Consider the following 24,911-nt stretch of genomic DNA (forward strand, 5'->3'; position numbering starts at 1 on the left):
AGAGGGTGTTAACGGGTAATTTCACACAGATCGCAGGCTTCACACTTTTTACCCATCAGACACCGGTCACTGGGCAAAAGTCTTTTCTCTTTTTGTCCAGATCAGAATTAAAAGCCTGAGTTGTCGCAGATTCTTAAAATACACCACAGCGCTTTGCAGTGGGAAGACCACCGCTCACACGGACTGTTCGTCTTTACATTTGGAATTGCACTAAATGTAGACTTTGCTTTAAATATTCCATCGATTGACAAAAGGAAATCAGCGTGAAAGGCAGTTCTAAAGTCGTCCTTCTTCAACTCAATCTCACCGAAAGTTGGATTCAACTAAATGCGCTCAGTCAGTCCTTTATTCTACAAATAAGTGGTTCAAAGAGGGTTACTTTAATTTTATTTATTTATTTACTCGTAGAAACAGTAAAAAAAAAAAGTTTCATATTTTAAAATGAATGAAAGATGAGAGTATTGTTAAAGAATGGCCTTTCCTCTTAAAATGTCCCTCACTATTCCAGATGCTGTTAAGAACAATTCAAAGGCGTTCACACACGCACAAAAACACACACACAGCACACACACACACAGATGAGGCGAGGTCAAAGCACACCAAGACTGTCCATTGTCTTTAAAAAATATTAAACACATGATGTTGGGGAAACACATCACGATATCACCGATCATCAGCTTCTGCTTTGATTTCGTCCTCTCAGTCCACCACCTCCGACTGTCCTCCACCGTAAAGACACTTAAACCGTGGCTTTGATTTGGTGCCACACATTTTAAATTAATCAAAGACATCGCCGCAAAACTGATCTAAACATTTCTATTATTTAAATAATTTTAACACATATTCACTCTAAAAGCCTGGCTTTAAATGTGATCAGTGTAAATCTGACATTGTCAGTGCCACGAATGAATTCATCCCTCTATGCAAAAGGAGAGTGATGTCCACTTACTGAATCACACACTTCACTTCAGAGAGCCGTTTTACCTTGAAATGTTGGAGAAGAGTGTGGGTATTAGGATACTTTATTAGCTTGTTTGTCTAATTTCGTATTCCCGTAAATATGCGCACATATATGCACACACGCTGCCATCCGCTCTGCCAATCAGTTAATCTGCTTTTTGAACAGCTTCTTTCACATACAACTAAAAGAGCTAAGCGTTGGCGAAAGGAGCAGCTCAGCAGCACTCTCTTGTTTGTGTGTGTGTGTGTGTGTGTGTGTGTGTGAGTGTGCGTAACTGTCTCTAATTCCTGTGCCGGGCCACACGCTGAGCTGCCCGTCTGAAATTCTACCTCCTCTGGCATTTAAGAGCGCAGCTCTCCCCCTGTCCTCCTCCCTCCTCCTCACTTATGGCCCCTTCTCCTCCCGTCTCTCCACGTTATTCCTGTAACCTTAATGCCCTGTTACCTTGCTGATTCTTTGCTTGGACAAACATGCGCTTAAAAACACCCATGCACAAGTACGCACACATGCACAGGCGTACGAGCATGTGGACGCGTCCTGCCCGAGTTGCCGTCTCACCTCATCCTAAGAGCAATCAAAGTAAAACACTGTGTCGAAGACGGAGAAAGTGAAAAGTAACGCTGTCTCTGGGTTTTAAATGAATTTATGCTTCTGAGTGTGTGTGTGTGTTCAGGTGTGTTGGAGTGTGTGTGTCGCTCTCAGGTGGAGGGGACAGAAATTCCGCTCCTCTACCCACTGAGTAAGAGCTGCCGTCCGGATACTGCAGCCACGCATACACACAAACACAAGTGCACACACACACACACACTAACACACAGACAGTGAACGCGTGCTACCTGACAGCAGAAACAACCTTGACATGGTGCCGGCCACCTCCGCTGCATACCAGCACACAAACACACACTCAGCCGCTCACTGACTCGCGCGCACAGTCACTCAAAGTGTAACAGACAATGGCAATGACAAGTTGGATGATGGAGAAAAGGTAAGAAGATTAAAAGGTAAAATTTACCTACTCTTGTTCAGAGTGCATTAAAAAACACTCGGATAAGTGGTGTCCTACCGAATCCATCGGCGATACCGGGTCATTGTCATGTCAACCTCCTCCAGGGAAACGGAAAGAAAATTCGAAAAAAATCAAAGTTTTAATATCTCTCCTCCTCTTCTTTCTCCCGTCTTCCTCTCTCGCGGTCCTTTCCTTCCACTTGGAGGGAGCAATACAATTACCGGGCTCTGCGCCGCCTGCACTGATCAGCTCTGCGTGTGTGCGTGGATGTGAAGGGGAGCGTGTGTGCGCACTGTGTCTGTGGGAGCCGGGGAGAGGGGGGCTATAGGCACACACACAGCCAGCCAGCCGGGCAGTTGGGACGGAAAGCTGTGCCGCTGTCCTAATCAACGACTTAAAGCCGCGATAGCAGCTCATGAATATTAAGCAGCGTTTTGCATATGCAGTCCCTCAGGTCCCGGCCGCGCGGCGATTGGTGGACGCTTGGCCAATGGCTGCGGGCAGGGGTGGGGAAAGGGGTGGATACAAGGAGGGAGAGTGAGAGAGAGAGGGAGAATAGCAGGTGGAGAGGGAGGGATCAGACAAAGAGCACGGAGGGGAAGAGGGAAGGAGGGCGGAAAGGAAGGAAAGGAGGGAACGGGGGAAGAAGACAGGTGAGGAAAAGGTTTAAAGCGAGACAAGCCGCACTGCTTCGTTCTTTCTTTCCTTCTTTGTGTTTTTGTCCAGCCCCCCTTTTTCTTAACTAGTTTCTCTGCTGGACTTTGCTTCAGCAGCTCCACTGGAAATGTCACTGACAAAAAAAACTGTTAAAAAAGACAATATGTAAAATAAATATAGTTTTTCTTATTTTACGTTAAAGGCTTTAAGAACAAAAATCTTTTTTTTGTTGTTGTTTTTTGTTTCTTTTTTTAACAAAAGGAGCTAAACATCTGTGCCGCACCATGTTTCGAGGCGTCCCTCATGTAGAAAATATGAAATTGTTCACCAAACGTAAAATTGGCCCCATCGCATCCAGAGAATTGCTAGATCAAAGGAAGGAGTGTGACCCTGCTTGACCCTACACCCCAAGCCCGAATAACGTGTCACACTGCAAACGCACACACACACACACACACACACACACACACACACACACACACACACAGACGCCGCGCAGCTGAGCCCATCACAGCCCAGCAGTAAAATGTGAGATTATGGCAATTCCAGGGCGCTTGTTCTTTGTTGTGGAATGATTTGGGAATGATTGGGACAGGGTTTTCCCCGCTGCTTGCTGTTTTGTCGCGCTCCCCGTCTTCTCGGCTGTGCGTTCCCAGGATTTCCAAACGTCTTGGATCCTGGGTGCTGCCGGTGAGAGAGGGATTCTCCAGGAGAAGCCCCCGAGTCTCAGAGCATCAGGGAGACGGAGGAAGAGGAAGAGAAACGTATAGGGAAAGATTTTCTCTAAAAAGACAAAGCCCATAGGGAGACTTTCTGCCGCACGCTCCTTCGCTCTTCTTTCCTTTCTTTCCTACGAATGTTTTCCTCCTTTCTATTTGACTTTTCTAACGGTCTGCTAACCCTGCACACCGGATGGAGGGGAAGAGAGGAGTGTAGAGCAGAGAGGGAGATACAGAGGAAGAAATCGGAAGGGGTGGAAAAGGGGGGAATGCAAAGATGAAAGAGAGTGGTTGTGATTAGCAGCTTTGGAATTGAACAGATAATAAAACATTTCCTGAAACCAATCCCTGCTTTGATGTATGCGTGTGTATGTGTGTCTAACAGTAACCCCAGACTGTTTTTCTCAAATTTTCTTTAACGTGAAACACTGGGTGAAACGTTCAACGTTTCCAGTAGTTAACAGCAGGTTTATGTTGAAACAATGAAGTTAGAACGTAAAAGAAATATGCCTCTTAGGGTGGAATGTGCATATTGGCTTTGTGTGCTGATAAAGAAACCGTGTGTAGCTCCATTAATCATTGTGCTGTGATTACAGCCATTACTTAATTCCTATAATCTGGGTACCTGACTTGTACAGAGACACGTTGAAAATACAGATATTTACACTAAACACCTCATTTCTACAGTTCTTCTAGATTTAAGTTGCTGCACGTAAAAACCAAAACGTGATTCCACAAGTAGGAGAAGAGCAAGAAGGAGACAAACAGAAACACAACACAACTTGTTTCTGCATCTTTCCAAGAATAACTGGTTAGTTACACAGTCACACACTGCTCGCACATACCTCCATTCGCCTCTTGCCACTAAAGGACATGCATTTAAACCCGTGTATACACAGATGCTGTGAGGTTCATGTACACAAACACACACACACACACAGTTATGATGTATCCAGAGGCTTATAAGCATCGACAAAGATGAGTGTGAATCAATGCTGCCGTCACTACTGGGCAAACAAATCCTTTACCAAAACCTCTGTCTCTAACACACACGCAAACACACACACATATATTTTTGTCATCTCTGAATCTGTAAAGAAAGAACGGGAGGCAGGAACTCAGATTATACATACAAATATTTCACATAATGCTTAATCAAACAATGGGAAGGAAAGATTACATGGCTTCACTGCAAACAAATGTCTGGACAAAAACTGATTTATAAAAAAATAAATAAATTAAATAGTACATCTATGATGAAATGATTGTGCTTGTGGAGGCGTTTTTTTTTGTGGTGCTTTACTTCAGAATTATTTTTCTTTTCTGTGACACTTTCTCCCACATTCTGTAATTTATGCAGTTTGTGCTAGAGAGTGATGCTTAGGTGACAGAAAATGGTTTTAGTGGAAGCAGCAATGTGTTAAAAAGACAAAAATGAAATCTAAGGACCAGGTTTTACCGTGTGTATGTGTTTGTCTTTTATGCAAATAGGGAAAAGTTGTTATGGTGAGACATTAAAGTCCTATCAAGGACATAAAACCATGTTCCTCCATGTTCTTTTATGTAAATACTATCCCAAAAAATCCTGTCATTTCAGTTTGACCCTAAAACAAACTTGCTCTGTGTTCATGCCTCGCTCCTCTTTTCCCTCTTTGACCTCGCACACACCCAACCTCCCCAGACTATTGATTGGCTCTCAGCCAGTGTGTATGTTGACAGTGACCCCTTTAGGCCACCTCACACACCTCTTAAACACAAACCCATAACAATAAAAGCTAAGGAAATAAATTGTGCGCTCACGCAAGTGGGGATATTGGTTTGCTGGCTCCAGCACTAACATCGTCTTGAATTAATAAACATTACATGCAAAATACAGACTAAAATAAAATTGTCCTGCAATTGAAAACTATTGTCACAATTAATTAATGCGTACGAGAGGTTATTTGCATCATCTCTGGGATGCGGTTGTTATGTAAAAGCTCTCATTCATCTCAATCCTCTCAAGTCTGTGTATGTGTGTGTGTCTGTGTGTGTTTTGACCCCGTGGTGGCGGCCTGTTGACGTCTATGGAAGAATTATCTATTGCAACTCTCACCGACATCAATCACATCACTCAATAGGCCACAGCAAGTTCATTCAAGGCAATATATGGGAGTGTGTGTTTATGTGTGCCTGCGCTGGTCAAAACCGTCTAACGCAAATTCATGAGGTGTCCACTTAGGCAGTTGACCCCCCGGCCGCCCATCGACACGCGTGTGCCAGTCGCACACAAAGCTGAGGCAACGACTGCAAACAAAGCCCAGTGACGATGAGCAAAAATGTGACGCTGTTGATAATTGAAATGTTTTTTTGGTTTTGTTTTTTTTAATTGGCATTTAATGATCATTATGTCGCATTAAATTATTACTACGAGTGGTTATTGTTTCATTGCTCAATTGAAATCTTAACTAAAAGTGCAGCAAAACTGACCAGAACTCATTTGGAGATTTTACAAAACACACAAACTGGACTTTGCTTCTGTAGAGAGGAAGAGATTGTACTTCACTGCCGACCAACAGAGGGAGCTGTGGACTCTGGTCAGCTTGCAGCCAACTGCAGCACTTACACATTGTGTGTGTGTGTGTGTGCGTGTGTGTGTGTGTGTGTGTGTGTGTGTGTGTGTGCAAGAGTGTTTATGTGCTTAAAAGTGTGTTTATCAATAACGCATGAATCATAATTCACAAATCACACCAATAATAACAATTGCTCAGTTCTCAGACACAGACAAAAACACACAACTCACAGCTACAGCGACAGCAGGAAGAGGAGAGATGGAGCTAAGTTATCTGATAGCTCTGTCAGCAGGTATAGCAGAACACAGAGTGGAAACAGCCGATTTGACCACAGACCCCCTGCCTGCTGCTCCAACCAGCTTCCTACAGAACCCACAGAGAGGAAAAGGTAGCGAGAGATAGGGGAGGAAAATGAGAGAGTGAGAGAGAGAATCTCAAAGCAGGGAGCAAAAAAAATTGAAATGTAGACCTAAAAGGACATCCCTGTGACCAATGACTGCAATAGCAGTGAGAGGCTTTGCAGTCACAAGGTGTTATTAGATAAAGACCTGCTCTTAAGCCGCAGTTCATTTCGGGCTGTGTGTGAGTGTGTTTATTCGTGTTACCAAATATCTTGCTTTGCCGCTTTAGGGCCGTTACGTTCACGCTGTGTTAAGATGAAACATTGATTCTTTTAGGATAACTGAGCTGTATCAGCAGCAGGCAGGCAGGCAGTAACTAAATAAATAAAATAAACAATGTATCATTTAAAAACACATGACTCATATAACTGGTATTAATAACATAGGGTCATTAATGAATGAAATAACCAATATGTGATTTTATTGTTGCAATGCATGTTCATATGAAGTGACCTTCCATCCATCCATCCATCAGTCACTGCTTACGGGGTCAGTCTATCCCAGCTATCAGTGGTCAAGCACAAGGTCCACTTTGCCACCGTGCTGTAATAACTGAAACAGTTGCATTATAAACCATAAATGTGTATACAAATGTAAACTTGGCCTTAAATCCCCCAGTTTGGAAATCACCAAGGAAGTACCTGAGGCCTCTTTGGCTTTGCACGTGACGTGAGAAGATTTCCTTAAAGAAAAATTAGTACACAGATGCAGACAACTGAAAAGTCAAGTCCACACTGCACATGTGGATTTACTGTATGTCCACATAGCTAGTTTCCCTAAGCGCCTGCTCAGGAAACACATGCTCTGACACTTCAAAGCTCTCTTCACTGAAGCTGAGGTTTTCAGCCTTCAATTTTAAAAAATGAACTTGAAATAAGTTAGACAGAGACGCAAGATCCGTTTACTTTGCAGGACATTTGTTTTCATAGGAAAAGAGCGGATGCACTGGTGGAACTATTTGGTTTGGTCATTTTATCAACACTCTGCAGAACACACACAGACAAACAAATCTGGCGGTAAAATCCGACGCCTGCCATTAAAAATTAGAAAAGCCATTGCTTTGGTCACTGTACCATTCTGTGCACATGGGGACACGTGTGCAGGTCAACCAAAGTACCCGCGGGGAGGGAAGGGACAGCGATAGTGATCAAGGCCAAGGAGAGAACACCAGCTGCTGGGAAAAGCTGCCGGGTTTAGGGGGCTTTCTGAAGCCTGTCACCAAAACTCTGTCCGGGGTAACCTTCGGAGGAGGCTGCGTGGAAATTCCAAGTGCACACGTGCACGACGCGCGCTCGCGATGACAACGCTGCAATTATGTCTGACTGCAACGCACCGTTACAGTAAACGAGATTTGTGTGGAGGTTTGCATGCAGTTTGAAGAGGGCAAACGCACAGCGCACCTGACACACAAAGCCGTCTCATGTGTCCACGCGGAAATACATGGGAACGGGAGGCTGCGATTTCTTTAGAACAGGGAGGCATGTGACAGTCCGGTTATTCCATGCAAAGGTCAGGCAGGCTTCTCGGCTAGGAGAACAGAGGTGTGTGTGGGCAACACCATGATACATACACAAATACCGCACAGAGAGAGGTGGCGAGAAATAGAGAACGGCACGTGTATAATTAGGTGACGAACAGAGGCTCGGAAAGAGAGTCATGCAGAGAATGGGAGTTTAACATTCACATAAAGGTAGGAATGACCTCATCTAAACTTTCACAAGGTTCCACTGTTAATGTTACATTTAAATGTTTAATGTGAACACACTCGTACACAACTGCTTCCACATTTACCGTACACAAATACGATGTGTGCTTGTTTCCACAATTAAGTTTCTTCATGGACTGCAAGAAGATAGAAGATTTTTTTCTCCCCCCACATAAAAATAGAGACACAAATGCTGGGTCATTCGTGGTCAGCATCCTGTCAGCGGTGAGACTGAAGGTTGGCTGGACCGCACCTCACCACATGAGCGACCTCATCAGATGGAGACGGACAAAGGGGACGGCTCTGGGCCGGACCGAGGTGTGACCTCATCATCCGTGGACAGACGGGGCAGACATGATAGATGTCAACATTCGATATGTGTGTTAGTGTGTGCATATGATTTCCATAATGTTCCTGCCACGAACTGCACGAGCACACGGCCCGAGCAAGACTTCCAACCCGCCTCACGGGTCGACACCAAAAAAACATTTCATGTTCATCTGTCAATAGAAGCCAATACCAAAGTGGTGACTAATTTATAAAACTTATTTTTTGAGAAAATTAAACTTGATTTATGTGCAAAAGGCATCAGGAAATGCCACAAGTTATGAGTTTGAAGTGACTATAGGAACTTTTTAGAGAAATGTTGAGAAGATGAAATGAAGGTACAATAATTGACTGATCACAAAACACATAGCTTCCTTTGGTAAAAGCAGCTAAACAAATACCTCTGTCACCGATTCCCTACTCTCTGACATTCTCTTGACCTAATGATCTCCCCAAACCTCCCTGCTACCACCTCACCCTCCATCCCTTCTCCCCGCGCCCTTCTCGTCCTCAGGTTTGATATATTCCCAGGGATAAATTAGAACCAGCATGTAATTATATACAGCGCGAGTTCTGCCAGGGTAAGAAAGTACTGTGCGTCTGTGTGTCTGTGTGTGCGCGCACATGTTTCCCTCCGCCTGCGTCTGCATAAAGCAGTGTTTTGTATTGAAATAGGTGACTTCGGAGAGGTGCGCTCCTTTAATTACGCCGCTCTCAAACAGAACATGAGTGGGCTATTCCACTGGGATTAGTTGTCTCTCAATGCGGCCTCTTTGTTAGCGCAACACACACATAACACGCGTGTACACTCGTACACTCATGTGTGCCTGCCAAAAAAAGCCCCCCTCTTCAATAGTTCAACACTCAATTTATTCAAACTGAGGTGCAAGCCAAGTGAATAATTTCACTACTAATAAAGACGGTAAGAGAGAGCGTGTGTACGTTCGAGATGAAGGAGGAAAAGGGATAAAACAGACAGGAAGAGGGGGGAGGGAAAGGTGGAGGGGAGGGGAAAGCCGACGGTAAAATGTGTCGTTCAAGGACAAGCAAACACAAGATTTGACATCAATTGCAAGTTTCAGACTGGAGTGCACGGATGTTTGATTTGCCTGTGTAGTTCATATAGTTTTGACTCATATAGGATCCGAAACATAACTTCATGTGGGGAAAATTAGGGGTTCCCAACTGTCAGAGAATACATGAACACATTTGTGGTGTTTCTATTTCTCTCGAGGTTTCTGAATACGTGTCGCGTCAGTCACTGGTAGCGTTGAAAGTAAAAAACTTTCCCAAACAAATTAAAACTCAACAATTCACATTCTTTGGTTCCCATCAATAAATAAACATGCACATTAACAAAGTAATAGACAGAAAAATGGTGTAATGTGCTTGTTAATCCGATTCAACCACCATAATCAGGACACTTACTATGAGCACAACTCCAATCTGTGGTGTTTTCTCATAGATTTCTATTGAAAGAATAGAATATTTTTTTAAATTGTACAGTTTTGTTTTATGTCTGTGACTTAAGTAACATTCTCTGAAAACACACATAAGCATGTTTGAAATGTTAAACATTACATTGAACTGCTTTACTCATCACTCTACTTCACTCTCCGTCCTACAACGATACAGTAACTTCCACCTTGTGTGCTTGTGTGTTGATCACATGTGGGGCGGGGTGGATGTTAAATACAATATAATAGTCACAATAGAGAGATGTGACCATGTGGTTGAAGCAGGAAGCTATGACATTTAATAAATGAATAAATAATACAAAAAATTGCTGTTTACTGATTGTTGAATTTCCCAAGCTGTGTTTGTCAAAAGTTAACAGCTTCATTAAAATTTGTTTTATTGTTCAGTTGTTTCTTGTTGCTATGTATTTTTCTATCCATGAAAAAAAAATGTGTGGATGACATGGATGAGATTACTGCGTCCAGTAAAGGGGACCACATCTCGGACTACAAGAGTCCGCACCGAAAGATACACAGAACATAAACACACTCCACTTCATCTGTGTCTGTGTCTAATGACGTGTGTGAGTAATTACTTTAAAGCCGGTGTGTGCGGGTGTTTAAGTGTCTGTGCTCATGTATGTTTTTATCCGGGCTTTTGTCTATGTCTGGGCCTGCAGTGAGTATGTTTAATGGTGTGTGTGAAAATAATCACTTAATCGTCGCTTCCTCCATTTGAGGCGTGTGTGTGTGTGTTTGAGTGTGTGTGCTCGATGTGATGCTTTCACTGTAAAATAAGCTGAAAGATGCAGGCTTAAGTGGGAAGGCCATGAGGACTAAAGAGAGTTAAAATAGTGAGAATGATTGGTGTGAGGAGGGGGACTGAAGTGGGAGAAAAGGGAACGGGAAAGAGAAAATAAGGGACAGAGAGCGAGGGAGTGCACAGGTAGAAAGACACAGCCCGAGCCTTTATCTCTCGCTCTCTAATTCTCCACAATAACCCTTCCTTCCAATGTTGCTCTCCAAACCGTCGGCCTGTGAATTTATAGTTGGCCCAATGATTGCTTCTCGGGCCATGATGGCTGTAAATTGCTTTGCCATTTGGTAAATGTTGGCAGTTAGAAGGTATACAAGTAATTATTTCCGCTTGTGCTGATTGAGACATAATTCCAAGACGAGGCCCCGGAAAAATGACAGCATTTCGAAACAACTCTGTTTTAATTTCCCAGCATTCCTAATTAGAATCTGTGTGAACATGGGGAGTTTTTTATGTGGTTTCCTCCAATGGGGCCAGAAATAATTAAACTGTCAAGGGGAAATAAATACGTATAAACAAGGCATAATTTTTACAGCACGCAGCACCTTGTCAGGCCATGACTTTTTGTGAAGAAAAACAATGTGGGGAACAATACAGGGGCATAGAGGACACACTGATGAAGAAGAACACACACACTCATGTACACACAATGCGAAACACATACAGTACAGTATCTGAAGAGGCCTGAACTCCTCTATCAAAAGAGGCTCTAGCCGTGTGGGGGTTGAGGTGCTACCTGAATGAAATGACAGCTACAGTTTATAATATTAGATTAATATTATTAATATTATAATAATAGAGCTTAACAGTAAAAATACTGTTAAGCTCATGTGGATTTATTAGCCGATACCACAAAACTGCAACATGACAAGAGACGAGATCAGATGATCTGACGAGATGCAAACAACACTACAACACTAGATTTGAATGTAAAAGTGAAAGAAAACATTTTGCCTTTTAAAAAGTTTTTTCTTCCAATGTGTTGGAACAGCCATGGAGTTTGTTGACAGGCTGACAGATCACATGACTGCCTAAATTTCTTGAGTGGCTGAGTTAGTCACGATCGTGACATTCTTACAATGAAGAGGTGCTGCCTATGAAAAACATAAAATAGTCCAAAAGGTTAGTGTGCAGAAATAGCCAGGTTTGCCATTCAACCACCACAATCAGAGAACTGCCTGGTGTGTTTTCCCACGGATTATAAGATGTTGGGCTTTATATTGTTGATCAGTTTGTTATTTTTAAGTCTGTTTACTAAAGTAACCATCGTAACAGACAGGTATTACATAAAAAGGTTTGAAATGCTAAAAATGTGAGAGTTGAACTACGATTCTGGGAGCCTCCCTCTCAAGCCCTGAGAGTTAGAAACCAGGGGTGAATTAGAGGCTCAGAGTGAGCTCACACTGATAGGTAGAGTTAATGGAGACACATTTGAACTAGAGTTACTCAATTACTATCTGACATCAGCTTGCGGACCCCAGCTTTACCCGAAAACACACACACACACACACACACGAACACTGAGAGGTCACACAGTCACAGCACTACAGTCTAAATGGATCTCGTAGCAGTGCAGATACCACAGGATTAATTGGGATCTCACTGAAAGAGGTATCAGACAGAAAGTGGATATTCTGGTGCAACCTGGTCATTCAATTTTCTCCCGAGCATTTAACCGACATGTTTATTGTGTGTGTGCAACAATAAATTGCACAAATTGCCTAAATCTTTATTTTTGCACAGAGACAACGAGCTAAGGCATGTGCAAGGAGTCGGGACCTGGTGGAAATGGACACATCTCGTGTACTCGAGCTCTGAGAACAAGGGCTCAGGTATGTAGACATACACATGTACTGCAGCATAAGGTCAATGGTGGGCTCAGATACAAATGATTCTCATCTAATATTAATAGGATATGCTAAATGGAGACGCCAAGGCAGCACGGAGCAGAACAGCATCTAACACCGAGGGTGTGTTCATACATGCATACACTTCTCCTGCCAAGCAGCGAGACGAATGCCACTGGGACTGAAATAAAATTCAAGAATAATAGAACTCAGCATGTTGACATTCGGGGACAATTTAACTATGCATGTCAACATTTTCTAAAGGTGTTCCCCTACGGAAACGATCCGACCAGTCGATAGTAAACAGGCTCACACACAGGGAGAGACGAGCAGTGACGTGGTGACACAAGGCTATGGAATGCTAATGGTTTCAGGTCGTTGTAGTGACACCTTAGTAACACAAAGCCTGCAGGGACAAAGTTAACTAATCTCAACGTTGAGGCAACAGAAATTATGCTTTTTACGTAAGAGCCGATGACTGCCGACTGACATATGGCACAAATACAGAGTTCCCCAAACTTTTACAATAAGGACAAACCGCCCATGACTTTGATTCAAACCACCAACGTCACCATCTGGAAAGGGAGCACCACTGGCTCAGGTGAACCCAGATGGATATCTTTTGGGGAGGGAAATATACATGGGTTGCCTCGGCAACCAAATCCTGGACTGTCCACTAGAAACCAACTGTCAAGGCGATGGGAGAAGATAATGGTGGGGTGAACAGTTATTAATTTTATAATGTAGATCAAGTATCTTCTGACATCTCAAACAACAAATCTGCACCAGAAGGACAGAGGTGTTGTCTGGGCATACGAGGTGTCCAACTTGTGCCTGCGACAAGCATTTGTACAAAGTGCTCTGCCAGCAGTCACAATTAGTTCCTAAAACATGGCTATAGGATTCTTCTCTAACCTTAACCAAGTAGTTTCTGCACCATAAACCAAACCAAGAATAGAAACTTGTCTATGAATGATAAAGATAAAAACTCCAGGGAAAAGCTGACATGTTCAGGTTGTAAGATTTGCTGAGCGACAAAATTCATACAAAATAAGTTTTACCATCTGTATTTTTGTGGCGCCGTATTTTAATAACCTGTTTATGAGCACGTGCAATCAAGCAACTTTACATGTGTCTCGTCTCTTGACTACATTCTTCTACGTCTTTTCTCTTTGTGTGTATGTGCGCGTGTGTGAAACAGTCACTCTTTCTTTGAAACAAAAACAACCACTTAGGCATGAACAGCAGCGCTTGGGAGACATCAATATTTCAGTCAGGTGTGTCGAGAAAAAGAGAGACAGAGTGAGTGTGTGTGAGAGAAAGAGAGAGAAACATGAAAGCGGGAGCGAGGGGGGGACCCTTGCCATTCTAAGGCATTCCCATGACTGACGGAAAGAGTACGGCTGTGTGTGTGTGTGTGTGTGTGTGTGTGTTTGTGCTATTCCCCCATCCTCACCCCACCCCTACACTCACCATTGTGTGTACCACCTCTGTCACCTTTCCTCTAATCAGGAGTTTAAATCAATGACGTTGTCCAAAACTATAATTGCCACTCCTTAAACTGCTTCTCTCGCAATATGCTTTCACCAAGAAACCACTCGGCAGCAGAAATACGCCTCTGCGCGTGTCGTTGTGTGTGTATGTGTGAGCTGGATTAAGAGTATTTTCTCATTACGGCAGTGTCTGAACGAGTAGAAAGTGCTTCTCACATTGTTTTACAGCATCCTGAAACCTCAAAGCTCAGCACTAAGCAGCATAATACCCTGTAGTCCCACACAGACGCCTTAGCCTGGAACTCTGTCGTCACAAATTGTTCATGAGCAAGACTCATTGGACATCATTTATCAAGCCATTCGGGAAAGAATTATTCCCGCGCAGCGCTGCTTGCACACAACAACTTTTTGGGAGATTGGTTTGTGGGAATGGTGCGCCTAAAATTCAGTATCACTCTGATTCTGGGAGGAGACGCAGGCTCATTCAGGCTTTTGGGGGTTCACTGGGGGACACGGAGGAAACTACCACGCAAGGCTTGACCACTCTGAGCAACCGAGCCCTCCTGCATTTACACGTGAGACTCAGAGGCAATGTTTGTGTGTGTGTGTGTGCCTGTGTTTATGTGTGTGTCCGTACTTTAGCTGCCACTCTTTGTTAACCTTGGTTGATGTTCCATTAACCAGAGACAGACGTTTCCTTCACCTGACAAGAAGAAGACACACAAGCAAAATCATTACAAAATTTATACACCATTATAGGTACTGATAGCAGACAGACAGACAGACAGACGGACGGACGGATGATGAGCTGCAAAGGGGGAGGCGAGGAGAGACGCCTGTTCTGCCTGCCTAACAAGAAAGAGGGGCAGGTAGCTAGAAAGTGAGAGGAAGCAAGGTGGAGAAAGAGATGGAAATAGAGATGGAAAGAGAGATGTCTGGTTAACAAGGTGCTGAGCATGACAAGCCCTGGGGAGTCCACGCTCCCTTACCCTCTAAGATTAGACATCTCTCTCTCTGTCGATCCCACTCTCTCTCTCTTGTTGCGACACAAGGGGAACATGCCACTATCACAGGGGGATGCCCCAGGAACCATCTACGTTCCCTTTCTCTCTGGTGTAAAATTGTTTTTTTTTCCCTTTCTCTTTCACACCTTTCACTATCTGCTCCTTTCTGTTATTTGATCATTTGAATGTCTCAAAGAAGTGTTCAAATGACATAAAAGAGGTTAAATGATTTGATGACATAAAGCAGAGGTCGTCATTAGGCATTTTATTCCCTGGTAACCCAATCTGGGTTCCTCTACCAACTTTTTTTTTTTTTTTTAGTTTTAAATTTTAGTCTTTTTTCATTTGTGATTTTATGATGATTGACAGTACCACATGTTCGTGAAATACCTGGTTCCAAGTGGCTTTCAATCACAGAATACGAGAAAAAGAACCTCACGATTATGTGTCTCCACCAACACGCCAAGGTTCAAGTACATTCATGTCTGTCCAAACCATACATGTAGTAAATGCAGGGAAGACTAAAGAGAATTTAATGTGTTTTTACTGAGTTCCTGAAAACAGGTTTCGTGTTGACACATGACATAGGTTTTTTGCCATAAAACTCCAGTCACTTCCTTCTTGAGTCCAAGTGGACGTTGGTGCTAAACTCCATGAAGAACGATACATTGCATTAACGAGACTGGGATGGATGTCAGGTGACTGATCATGACCTTTGACCACCAAATCTGATCACTCCATCCTCGACTCTAAGTGAATGTTTGAGGCAAATCTGAAAAAAAAAGAAAAATATTGCATTTGAGAAGTCATAACTGAGCCTTAGCTGTCACAGTGACAGCTAAAGGGTCCAAGCGGACTTTCCTTTAGATGTACCTGAGCTGTATTTTAATACTTAAGTACAGCTCTTGCAGCGGCAGACACATTAAAATGTATAACTGAGACTCACAGAAGGCATGAAGAGCTAACAGCTGCCTCTTTAACCATCTATGTGGGTCTGTTCCTGTTGGCTGTGTCTCGTATTGGGATTCTTTGCTCAAAATCTTAACACACACCAAGCTGCCTTTCAGTGTGATAATATATACTTTATATAAGATATTTCCTCTGCCATTCTACCTTCCTGTACGTGTCTTCCCGTTTTCTTATATCCGCTCTCTCCCACATTACTACAAACCTTTCTCGCTCTCTCCCCTGGTTGTTTGACACCTCTCTCCAAGCTGAGCATCTCTATGTGTCAGAACAAATTGGCCAGGACTCACATCTTTCTCTCTCTCCCTCTCTGTCTGCTCGCCACTCAACCGGAGAGACGGGGAGAGCGAGCAATAGACAAAAAGAAAGAGATTGATAATGTGTGGAGTGGGGGGAGGAGGAACAATATGCATCAGAGAAAAGATGGGGAGAAAAACAATGTTGTGGTAAAATATAAAAGGAAGAGGAGAGGACTGACGAAAGATGAAGAACTATACAATTTCATGTTTGTTGTCATACACAATGCTAATAGGATTTATCGCTGTTTCAGAAAGTGGTCAGAGCAATTGAATTTTTGCACACTTTGTCACTGAGGGCAAGGTTTTCACAATTTCTTAAAAGAGCTGAGTCCTCAGATGCTGTGAGAAAATATTCAGGCCCTTATTCCAGTACTTTGTAGAAGAGCTTTAGCCACTATTACAGCTTCAAGGTTTATTGCGTCTTTGAAAACCAGGATTTGGCCAATTTAATCCATTTTTCCAGGCACATCCCACCAAGCTTTGTCAGATAGGACAGAAAGTTTCTTAGAATTACCATGTGCAGTTCTGTCTAAAGATATTCTAGGTTATTCAAGTCTGGGATTTATCTAGACCACTCGAGTCAGAGTCTTGTCCTGAAGCTACCTCAGCATTGTCTTGATTACATCCTTTCTTACACTAGTATACTGACTGGTGAGCATCTGTCCTATTCTCAGGTTGCTGCACTCTGGAGCGATGTATCTGGCACCATCGATCATATCTTTTTAGTTCTAATAGGTTGAAAAAGACTTTTGAGTGAAACATCTGCACTGTGACCTGGATGACTGAGAATCTTCTCAGACTTGCTCCATCATTTAATCAACTCTGTTATCATCTGAAGATGATGCTGCCACCGCCATGCTTCAACATAGATTCTGCTCCAATAACATCATTCTCTCCTCTCCACTTATACAATATTTGTCAGACTATGATAATATGCTACGGCTACTAAGCTGTTCCAAACAGAGTTATAGTGAGTATGAATTGTTTAGTCCAAAAGTAGAAAAAAGCTGAACCTGGTTAGAAGAAGAGTAACCTCACAGGAAGGAAATGACAAATGGTCTGCACTGACGCAGGGATTGTCTATCTAAGTGGTTCTCAAAAAGTTTCTGATTCATCCCTTCACGCTATCACAGACCAATGGCGGCAGAGCCATCATGCAAGGTGCATGTGTCCCCCAGTCTCCCCCAGCCACTTGGTTATCGGTGTTGCCATCTGTTACATCAGAACATGAGAAGAGATCTGACAGCAAAAGTTTCACAAAAAGAAGAGAGTTAGGTGGAGGGGCTGAGTGGGATCGTAGGAAATCTGTGCAAACAGCAGAACGTCTGACAGGAGATGTGCGGTTCACAGCAGAGCAAACCTTTGTGTGACCCTTGATTTGAGGGAGACGCTCTTGAATAAAGATGGAAAAACAAAATGTAGTCGTATATATGGTATGCCCACACCCAAGAATAAAACAAGTAAATCTTTAGACCTGCAAAATGTCGTTATGCTTTTTGATTAAATTTTTTCGACAACACATTTTTGTTATCGCTTAAAAAAATGACAATTGTGGATTGGTTGTGTGCTGTGTGTGCGAGTGAATGTCAACGACACCTGTGGACATGACAAGGCTAGAAGAAGCCAACACTTAACTTCATGTTTTCCAATCATTCATCGAAACTTAGGAACTGTCTCAGACTCGCACACAAAATAAACGCTCAAACAGACACCGACACCCAGTGCACATGTTGCGAAACACTTTCACACCACAAGCGCTATTACAAAAACATACAGACTGCAGATAAGCAAATATAGCCCTTCTGTCGCAGACCTGCACTCTTTCTATACTACTTGAACACACACGTACGCACACGGGCCTATAGCATTGCGACAAAGAGATCAGAGAAACGGGCAGAAAATAATAGAATCTTCATCCCAGTAATCCATATTCATTCTTCTCATCCCTCCTCGCCTCATTCCTCCCTCCCTGCACGCCACGCTTCTCTGTATCTGACATTCAAATGAGTTGTCTTTTCTCCCTTGTTAGACACACACACACACTCGCGCACACATAAATGCATAAACACTCACTCTCTGTCTTATACACATACACACGCGCACACACGCGCACACACGCGCACACACACACACACACACACACACACACACACACACGCATACTCATCCTCTTTCTTGGATACTTTCTGCCCCGTTGCACCCGTGATGGCAAATTGAGCGCCTCCCGTCTCTCCCCCTCTTTCTCTCACTCACCCCATCTCTGTTGACTCCTCTCATCTTTCCTCCATCTTCTTCTCTCTTCTGCCCCCCAGCCCCACCAGACCATCTCTCCCTCACAGTGATTTGACTACAGTGGCAGGTAGGGCTGGATCACAAGCCGACGGAGGGGGGGAAAAAACACCTTTATGTGGTGAATGGGTGCGTGTCTGACACACACTTACATCTCAGTCACTCACAACAAAACAGCACATTTTCAGAGGGAGGCCAACTACAGAGGAAGAGTTTCTATCTATCTATCTATCTATCTATCTATCTATCTATCTATCTATCTATCTATCTATCTATCTATCTATCTATCTATCTATCTATCTATCTATCTATCTTCCTTTCCTCTCCTTCTGTCTGTCGTGCTCCTATTAGTGGAAGATGGAGGTGTGATCATGGTTACTGTGTGCTAACAGGGAGCGTGCTGCCACAGATGACAAATATTATACACACACACACACACACACACACACATTCTCTGTCTCACACACACACACACGCATGCAGCCATGCAGGGAGAAAACACTTGGTAGATTTCATCACTGCTTGTAATTATGATCCTGTCAAGTCCACAATGTGGCAATCCATAACGACACACGCACATGTGCACTCGCTCGCACACACACACACACACACACACTCACTCAGTCTCACACACACACACAGAGAAGCACAGACACCGGACATATCCATTCATACGTTCTCATATTCACAGACTGAAGACACACTTATTACTCAGGCCCACAGCAAAGCACGGCAACACGCACAAATGTGCAACATAGCGGTTGCGAGATAAACAGTGAAAGCCGGTTCTAAATTCAGACGATCAAACGGACGAGAAGCTAAAGTGCAAAAAGACGGGGGTCCTGAGACTTGTGTGGGCGTCTGTGTGTGTGCGGCAGCGATTGCCTGTTATTACGGGCTGGTGTTACGACCCGTTCGTGAAATCCCTTATAGTTGTTAACGTAATCTTGCCAGTTTAATGTCTGCGGCCGTGTCATGTCGGCCTGTGTGTGTTTGTGTGCTTAAGTGTGTCTGTGTGTGAGTGTGATGACATCTCTGTCTCCGGTGTTGACACCTCATGTGTCAGGGGAACCTATTAGAGACCCTCACAGCCTAACTCCACACCTGACCCCCACCCTGATGTGTGTGTCTGTGTGTGTGTGTGTGTGTTTTCAATTTCCCCTAAGCACCAGATCCGCTGTTGTTTTGTCTTCTTTCTTTCTTTCATTTTTATACTGTATTAATGGTTTACATCAATCATTACTTATTTACTTGCTTTATTGCTTTTAGGAGTTAAGAAAACTCTTATGTTTCTCTCCAGCAAATACGTGTGTGTTAAATTCCACGTGAGTGTAACCGTGTGTGTACGTGTGCCCCTGAACTCCCAAGCAAACCAGGGGGTCAGGCCTCTGGTTACCCCTGGATATCTGACCCCAAGACCCTTCTGCCCCATATAAATCTGCTGGGCAATGCTATGTGTGCTTTTGTGTGTATGAGCCTTGTGTACATACATGTTTTTGTCTTAATGTGTGAGGCTCCTTAGTCTCATCTCCTCGGTTTATTTTGTTACTTTTTTGTCGTTATTAATGGCATCATATACAAGAACTTGTTTAAAATAACTCTTAACTTGTATCCTGCGTCAGACAAACTTAAGACATGCGTGTACAGTATATGCACGTGTTTTTTTCTATATCTTTTTATTTCTCACAATCCCTCGGCTGCTCTCTTGAAGGTCACTGAAGAATAAATATGAGTTAGGGTAAAGGTCTCTTGCCTGTATCTTTATGCAGCTGCTGGGGGAGAATAAACAGCACTTTTAGCACATGTAGATAGTGCGCAGGGCTTAATGTGTTGAATGTCAGCGGATATCAGCTGGCAGGCCTTGTGCCTTACTCTGCTCCACACAGTCAACACTGCGTTTAACCCCTAGATGACATTAAGCTCACATTCACTCACACACGCGCACCGGTACAAAAAAAAATACACACACAGGAAAAAAATCTGACAAGAGCTGAAATCTGTATATAACATGTATTTTAAAATGAATCTTTCATCAACAAAAACACCTACAGCAGAACAAGGTCACTGTCGCCCAAAAAGATCTTCCAAGGAACAAAACTAGAGTTCATATATCTGAATACCATCTGTAAAAGTGGCAAAATCTTCAAGAACCGAAGGAAAAAGTAAACAAGTAAATTACTCTTTTTGTTTCAAATGAAAAATAAAAGTTCAATTAAGAGTTGTGAATAAAAACTTATGAATTCAGTGCAAAGATATAGTGTAACTGAGACATTTATCACACAGTGTCAAGCACAAAGCAACAAAGCCAGAGCCGGCAGGGATTCACTTCCCTCCCACAAGACACGCAACCGGGATTTTCCACCCAGACTTGACCTTGGTCATCCAGACGACATTTCAAATAGTCGCCCCTCGACATGTTTGACTCTGAAAACTGAAGAGGAAGAATTATTATCTTTGAGGCTCACTTATTCCTACACTTTTTCCTATTCAGGTAGAAATAAATTGTTTTGCTTTCTAGTAAATCTGATGGATTCATTAGGTACGTTTAAGAACAGCATGGACCTCAACAAGCAGCTTAAATATGAAATGCCTTGAAAAAAATAAACTGTCCACCACTTCACTAACGTACATGCTCTATCATCATACACCTTTTATTTCTCTACCCTCTGTTCTTTCGGTCCTCTGCTCCCGGCCCCTGTTCTCTTACCAAATGTGCTGGTTTGTTTCCCTCGCTGACCCTGATTTCCTCTCTCCAAACTAATTCACTTCCACCCTCTCTCTTCTGTCCCTCGTCTCTCCCCTGTTCCCCCTTCCCCTTCGTCTTAACTCCCTCCCTCACACACACAGACACACACACACATCTCCCTCTCTCTGTCTTGTCTCTCCAAACTCGCTCAAGCACAACTAAGCCGGGGGTTTGAGTCCCAATGAGAGCGGTTAGGGCAATCAGTGCTTTTCACACCCTCTGATGTTCTTAAAAGGTGGAGGGATCAGACGCCCCCGCTGTACCACCGCACTTCACTGACACACACGCCGCACACGCCCACGGCCTTCCGTGCGCACTCACAGAAATCAACTCACATGGTCACACGCACAAACGATTGCACACGTATGCACGCGCTCCCAGCATGGTCGAGCCACGCTCACAAATCCCCTCACTTAGAAGCCCACGTCTATACGTGCCCGCACAGGCTCAGATATACACCGGGACGTCCCCTGTTGAACCACACTGAGCTTGGAGTCAAAGCTACCAAACTGACAGAAGAACAGCAGAAGAAACACCTTGTATCAGCTCAGAAAGGCAGCAACATAATAACCAGGACTACTGGAGAAATACACCAGTCAGGCATAACATTATGACCACGAGACCCCTGATGGTCTGCTGTGGCATCTGGCACCGAGATGTTAGCAGCAGCTTTTCTGATTCCCGATCCAAAGATCGGATTTGTTTTTCCAGCACTTCCCACAGATGAGGGATTGGATTGAGATCTGTGGAATCTGGAGGCCAAGTCAACACCTCAAACTCGGTGTTGTGCTCTTCAAATGCATTCCTGACCCAGCTTTTTTCCTGCAGAGAGAGGCAAGGTGGTACGTATCAAAGTAACATCCACATGGAAGGAAGGACGCAAGGTTTCCCAGCAGAACATTGCCCACAGCACCACGTTGCCTCCTGATGCCCACATGATACACTGACTGGTCTGCAGCTATACAGTCTCATATGCAACCAACTGTGATGTACTGTGCATTCTGACAGACATCAGAACCAGCATTAACTTCTTCAGCAATATGAGCTTCAGTACCTCGTCTGTTGGAACGGATCACACAGGCCAGCCTTCACTCCCCATGAGCATCAGTGAGCCTTTGGCAGCCCATGACCTTATCGCCAGTTCACCACTGTTCCTTGCTTGGACCTCTTTTGACAGATACTATGCACTGCAGACCAGGAACACCCCCACAAGAACTGTAGTTTTGGAGATCATTTCACCCAGTTGTCTAGCAATCACAATTTGGCCTTTGTCAAACTCGCTCAAATCCTTACACTTTTTCCTGCTTGGAACTGGACCACTTCTAAAAAATATCTTTTCATGAGAAACCTTTATCTGATCTCGCAACACCAAATAAAATCAGTAGTAATACCCAGCCCTAAATTATATCCTAAGTTGGTTAGAAAAATTCAGTAGCCTGGAAACTGAACGCCCTTGTAAACTGCTTTTCAGCTGAACAGAAATCAAAGATACAAAAAATGAAAACAAAATGTAAAATGTATATTTCGAAATATAAATGTCTTGTCATCGATGTTCTTTTGCCTAAACGCTTAAGATTTTTTTAATATACCGCAAATTGTGCAGCAGCCGAAACATTTTTCTTTCAGCATTAAACTACATAACCAGATAAAAAAAAAAAATACTCAGCATAGTTAAATTAACAGATCTACTACTAATGCTGCTGAATAGAATAAATCAAATATACAAAGGCAGCAAGGTTTCAGGTGAAACTGTTTAGAAATAGTCCTTCCTGGTGTATCATTCAGGTCCGTGGGATCAGGTGTGCATGATGGTGTGATATAGAATGCAGTTAGGAAACTGAATGTACAGCTCAACGCTCCCCATAATGCGGCAAAGAGCAGTGACGCTATCAATTTACACCGTAACGGACAACACAGTCACTTTGCACCAAAGTGAAAGACACCAAGACACACACACACTCGCAGACACACACAGAGCGCAGGCACAAAGTTCAGGGGGATTAATTCACTGCATCATGTCATCAATCCTACCATACCCCCTATTGTCAGAAAGGAACTAAAAATTGTAAGAAAAAAAAGGGAAACTGAAACGTAGCGCCCTTAGCACTGCGCTACTATCTCCATCTCCCTTTCTCCTTTTTGCTTTGCCCGTTTTCCGTTTTAGGTTTTACTCAATTTTCTCCTCTTTTCTCCCTCTTCTACTTCTCCATCCTCTCTTCATCAATCTATCCTCTGCTGCAGCCTCAGCCAGCCTGCCTTGATGAACGGAGGCTCTTAGTCACATTGGGGTCAGTCCATACACACGCACACACACATGCACACACGCCTTCATGCACAGGGAAAGGGTCATCCTGGCAGGGTTACGCTGCACAAAGTCAGCTTCCCATAATGTGGCTGCTGTCGCCTGCATCACACCCTCATGATCCAATTAGGAACCCCGACTCCTCCAATCAGCTGCCGTGGCGACCAACGGGGTAGACAACCAGCCAGAGGCGGGCGGGCAGCGCCAATCTCTTAAGTGCTTTTAGGGGATTAGAAGGTGGGTGGAAAGTAGGGAGGGAGGGGAACACCTCTTTCTCTCCATCCTCGGTGCTCTTGTTTTGCTGCTGAGACCAGAACACTAAAATACGTCTTAATTAGCCGCACAATTTTTTTTTTTGGTGCACTTCCAAATACGAATAGAGAAAATCACAGAAACAAAAAGGAAAAAAATGTCGGTTAGAAAAATTTGCCAACTGAGGTGAGAGAAGAGGAACACAGGAAAAACAACTGGATAGAACGCAATGGAGGAAAAGAAGAAGACAGACAGGAACTCACAAAGCATAGATGGGATGGCGGGAAAATAAATAAAACAGAAGCACAAGTCAGCAGTAACTATGCGTCGCACCATTTTAAAACACTGCTTCTGCAAAGTGCTAGGATCTGAGTACACGTATGTGTGTATGTATGTGTTCACGTATAACTTTTTATAATGCGTTAACTTTAGAGCAACAGAACGAAAGACAGAAAGAAACAGGAAGAGGAAAATCTTGATAAGGTTTAACACCATATTAAGAACCTCTTATCAGAGCCACTAAAGGCCAGAGAACACAGGAAACCACGAACACTGAACATTAAAGACACACTATTATCACAAACTGACTAAACCGGTAGTTTATGATACCGCACACATGGACACACAGACACACAGATCCAGAAAGAATCCAACAATCATGGAACTGTTTAACTTTCACACTTAAAAAACCATACAAATGAAGACAGGCACGTACTTCCTGGAACAATGAAACAAGCACAAACAGTGTTGTGTATCCAGTCAAAGTGCCTAACACTATCTTCTGTAAACTATTTAGTGGAGACCAATATTTAGATCTCTGGAGAAAACAATAGAGCTTTTGTCCATTATCTACCTCTCATTTACAAACACACACAGTGTGTGCAGGGACATGTTCGTGAGGGTAAAAAATGTGTGTTATAATATCTTTTGTCAAACATTGAATATCTATAATTGTGATACAGGGAAAATACCAAAGGGATTTGTTTTGTAAGGCTGGCTTATCTACTGTATGCTAAACACACACACACGCACACTAAAAGTTTTGAATAACTGATATTTTAATTGTAGTTGATAATATAAGTATCTCTTACGTAATCTATGACCTCTGCTG

The 24,911-nt window shown here is 43.3% G+C and overlaps 1 protein-coding gene across 4 annotated transcripts in view; it reads right to left on the reverse strand.

The window, feature by feature from the left end:
- esrrga (estrogen-related receptor gamma a) overlaps positions 1–24,911 on the reverse strand; it is a 135,046-nt gene that overhangs the window by 65,706 nt on the left and 44,429 nt on the right. For 2 of the 4 annotated variants that reach the window (XM_047581302.1, XM_047581301.1), the window contains exon 1: positions 1,978–2,323. The exons of 1 other annotated variant lie outside the window; for it this stretch is intronic. In XM_047581302.1, the coding sequence (XP_047437258.1) occupies positions 1,978–2,033 (56 nt within the window). In that variant the 5' untranslated portion in view covers positions 2,034–2,323. Of the gene's footprint in view, positions 1–1,973; positions 2,324–24,911 lie in introns of those variants that run through there. One more of the 4 variants, XM_047581303.1, reaches the window with a different exon arrangement.

This window comes from Mugil cephalus, chromosome 3, assembly GCF_022458985.1.
Source record: "Mugil cephalus isolate CIBA_MC_2020 chromosome 3, CIBA_Mcephalus_1.1, whole genome shotgun sequence".
In the NCBI taxonomy this organism is placed as follows: Eukaryota; Metazoa; Chordata; class Actinopteri; order Mugiliformes; family Mugilidae; genus Mugil; species Mugil cephalus.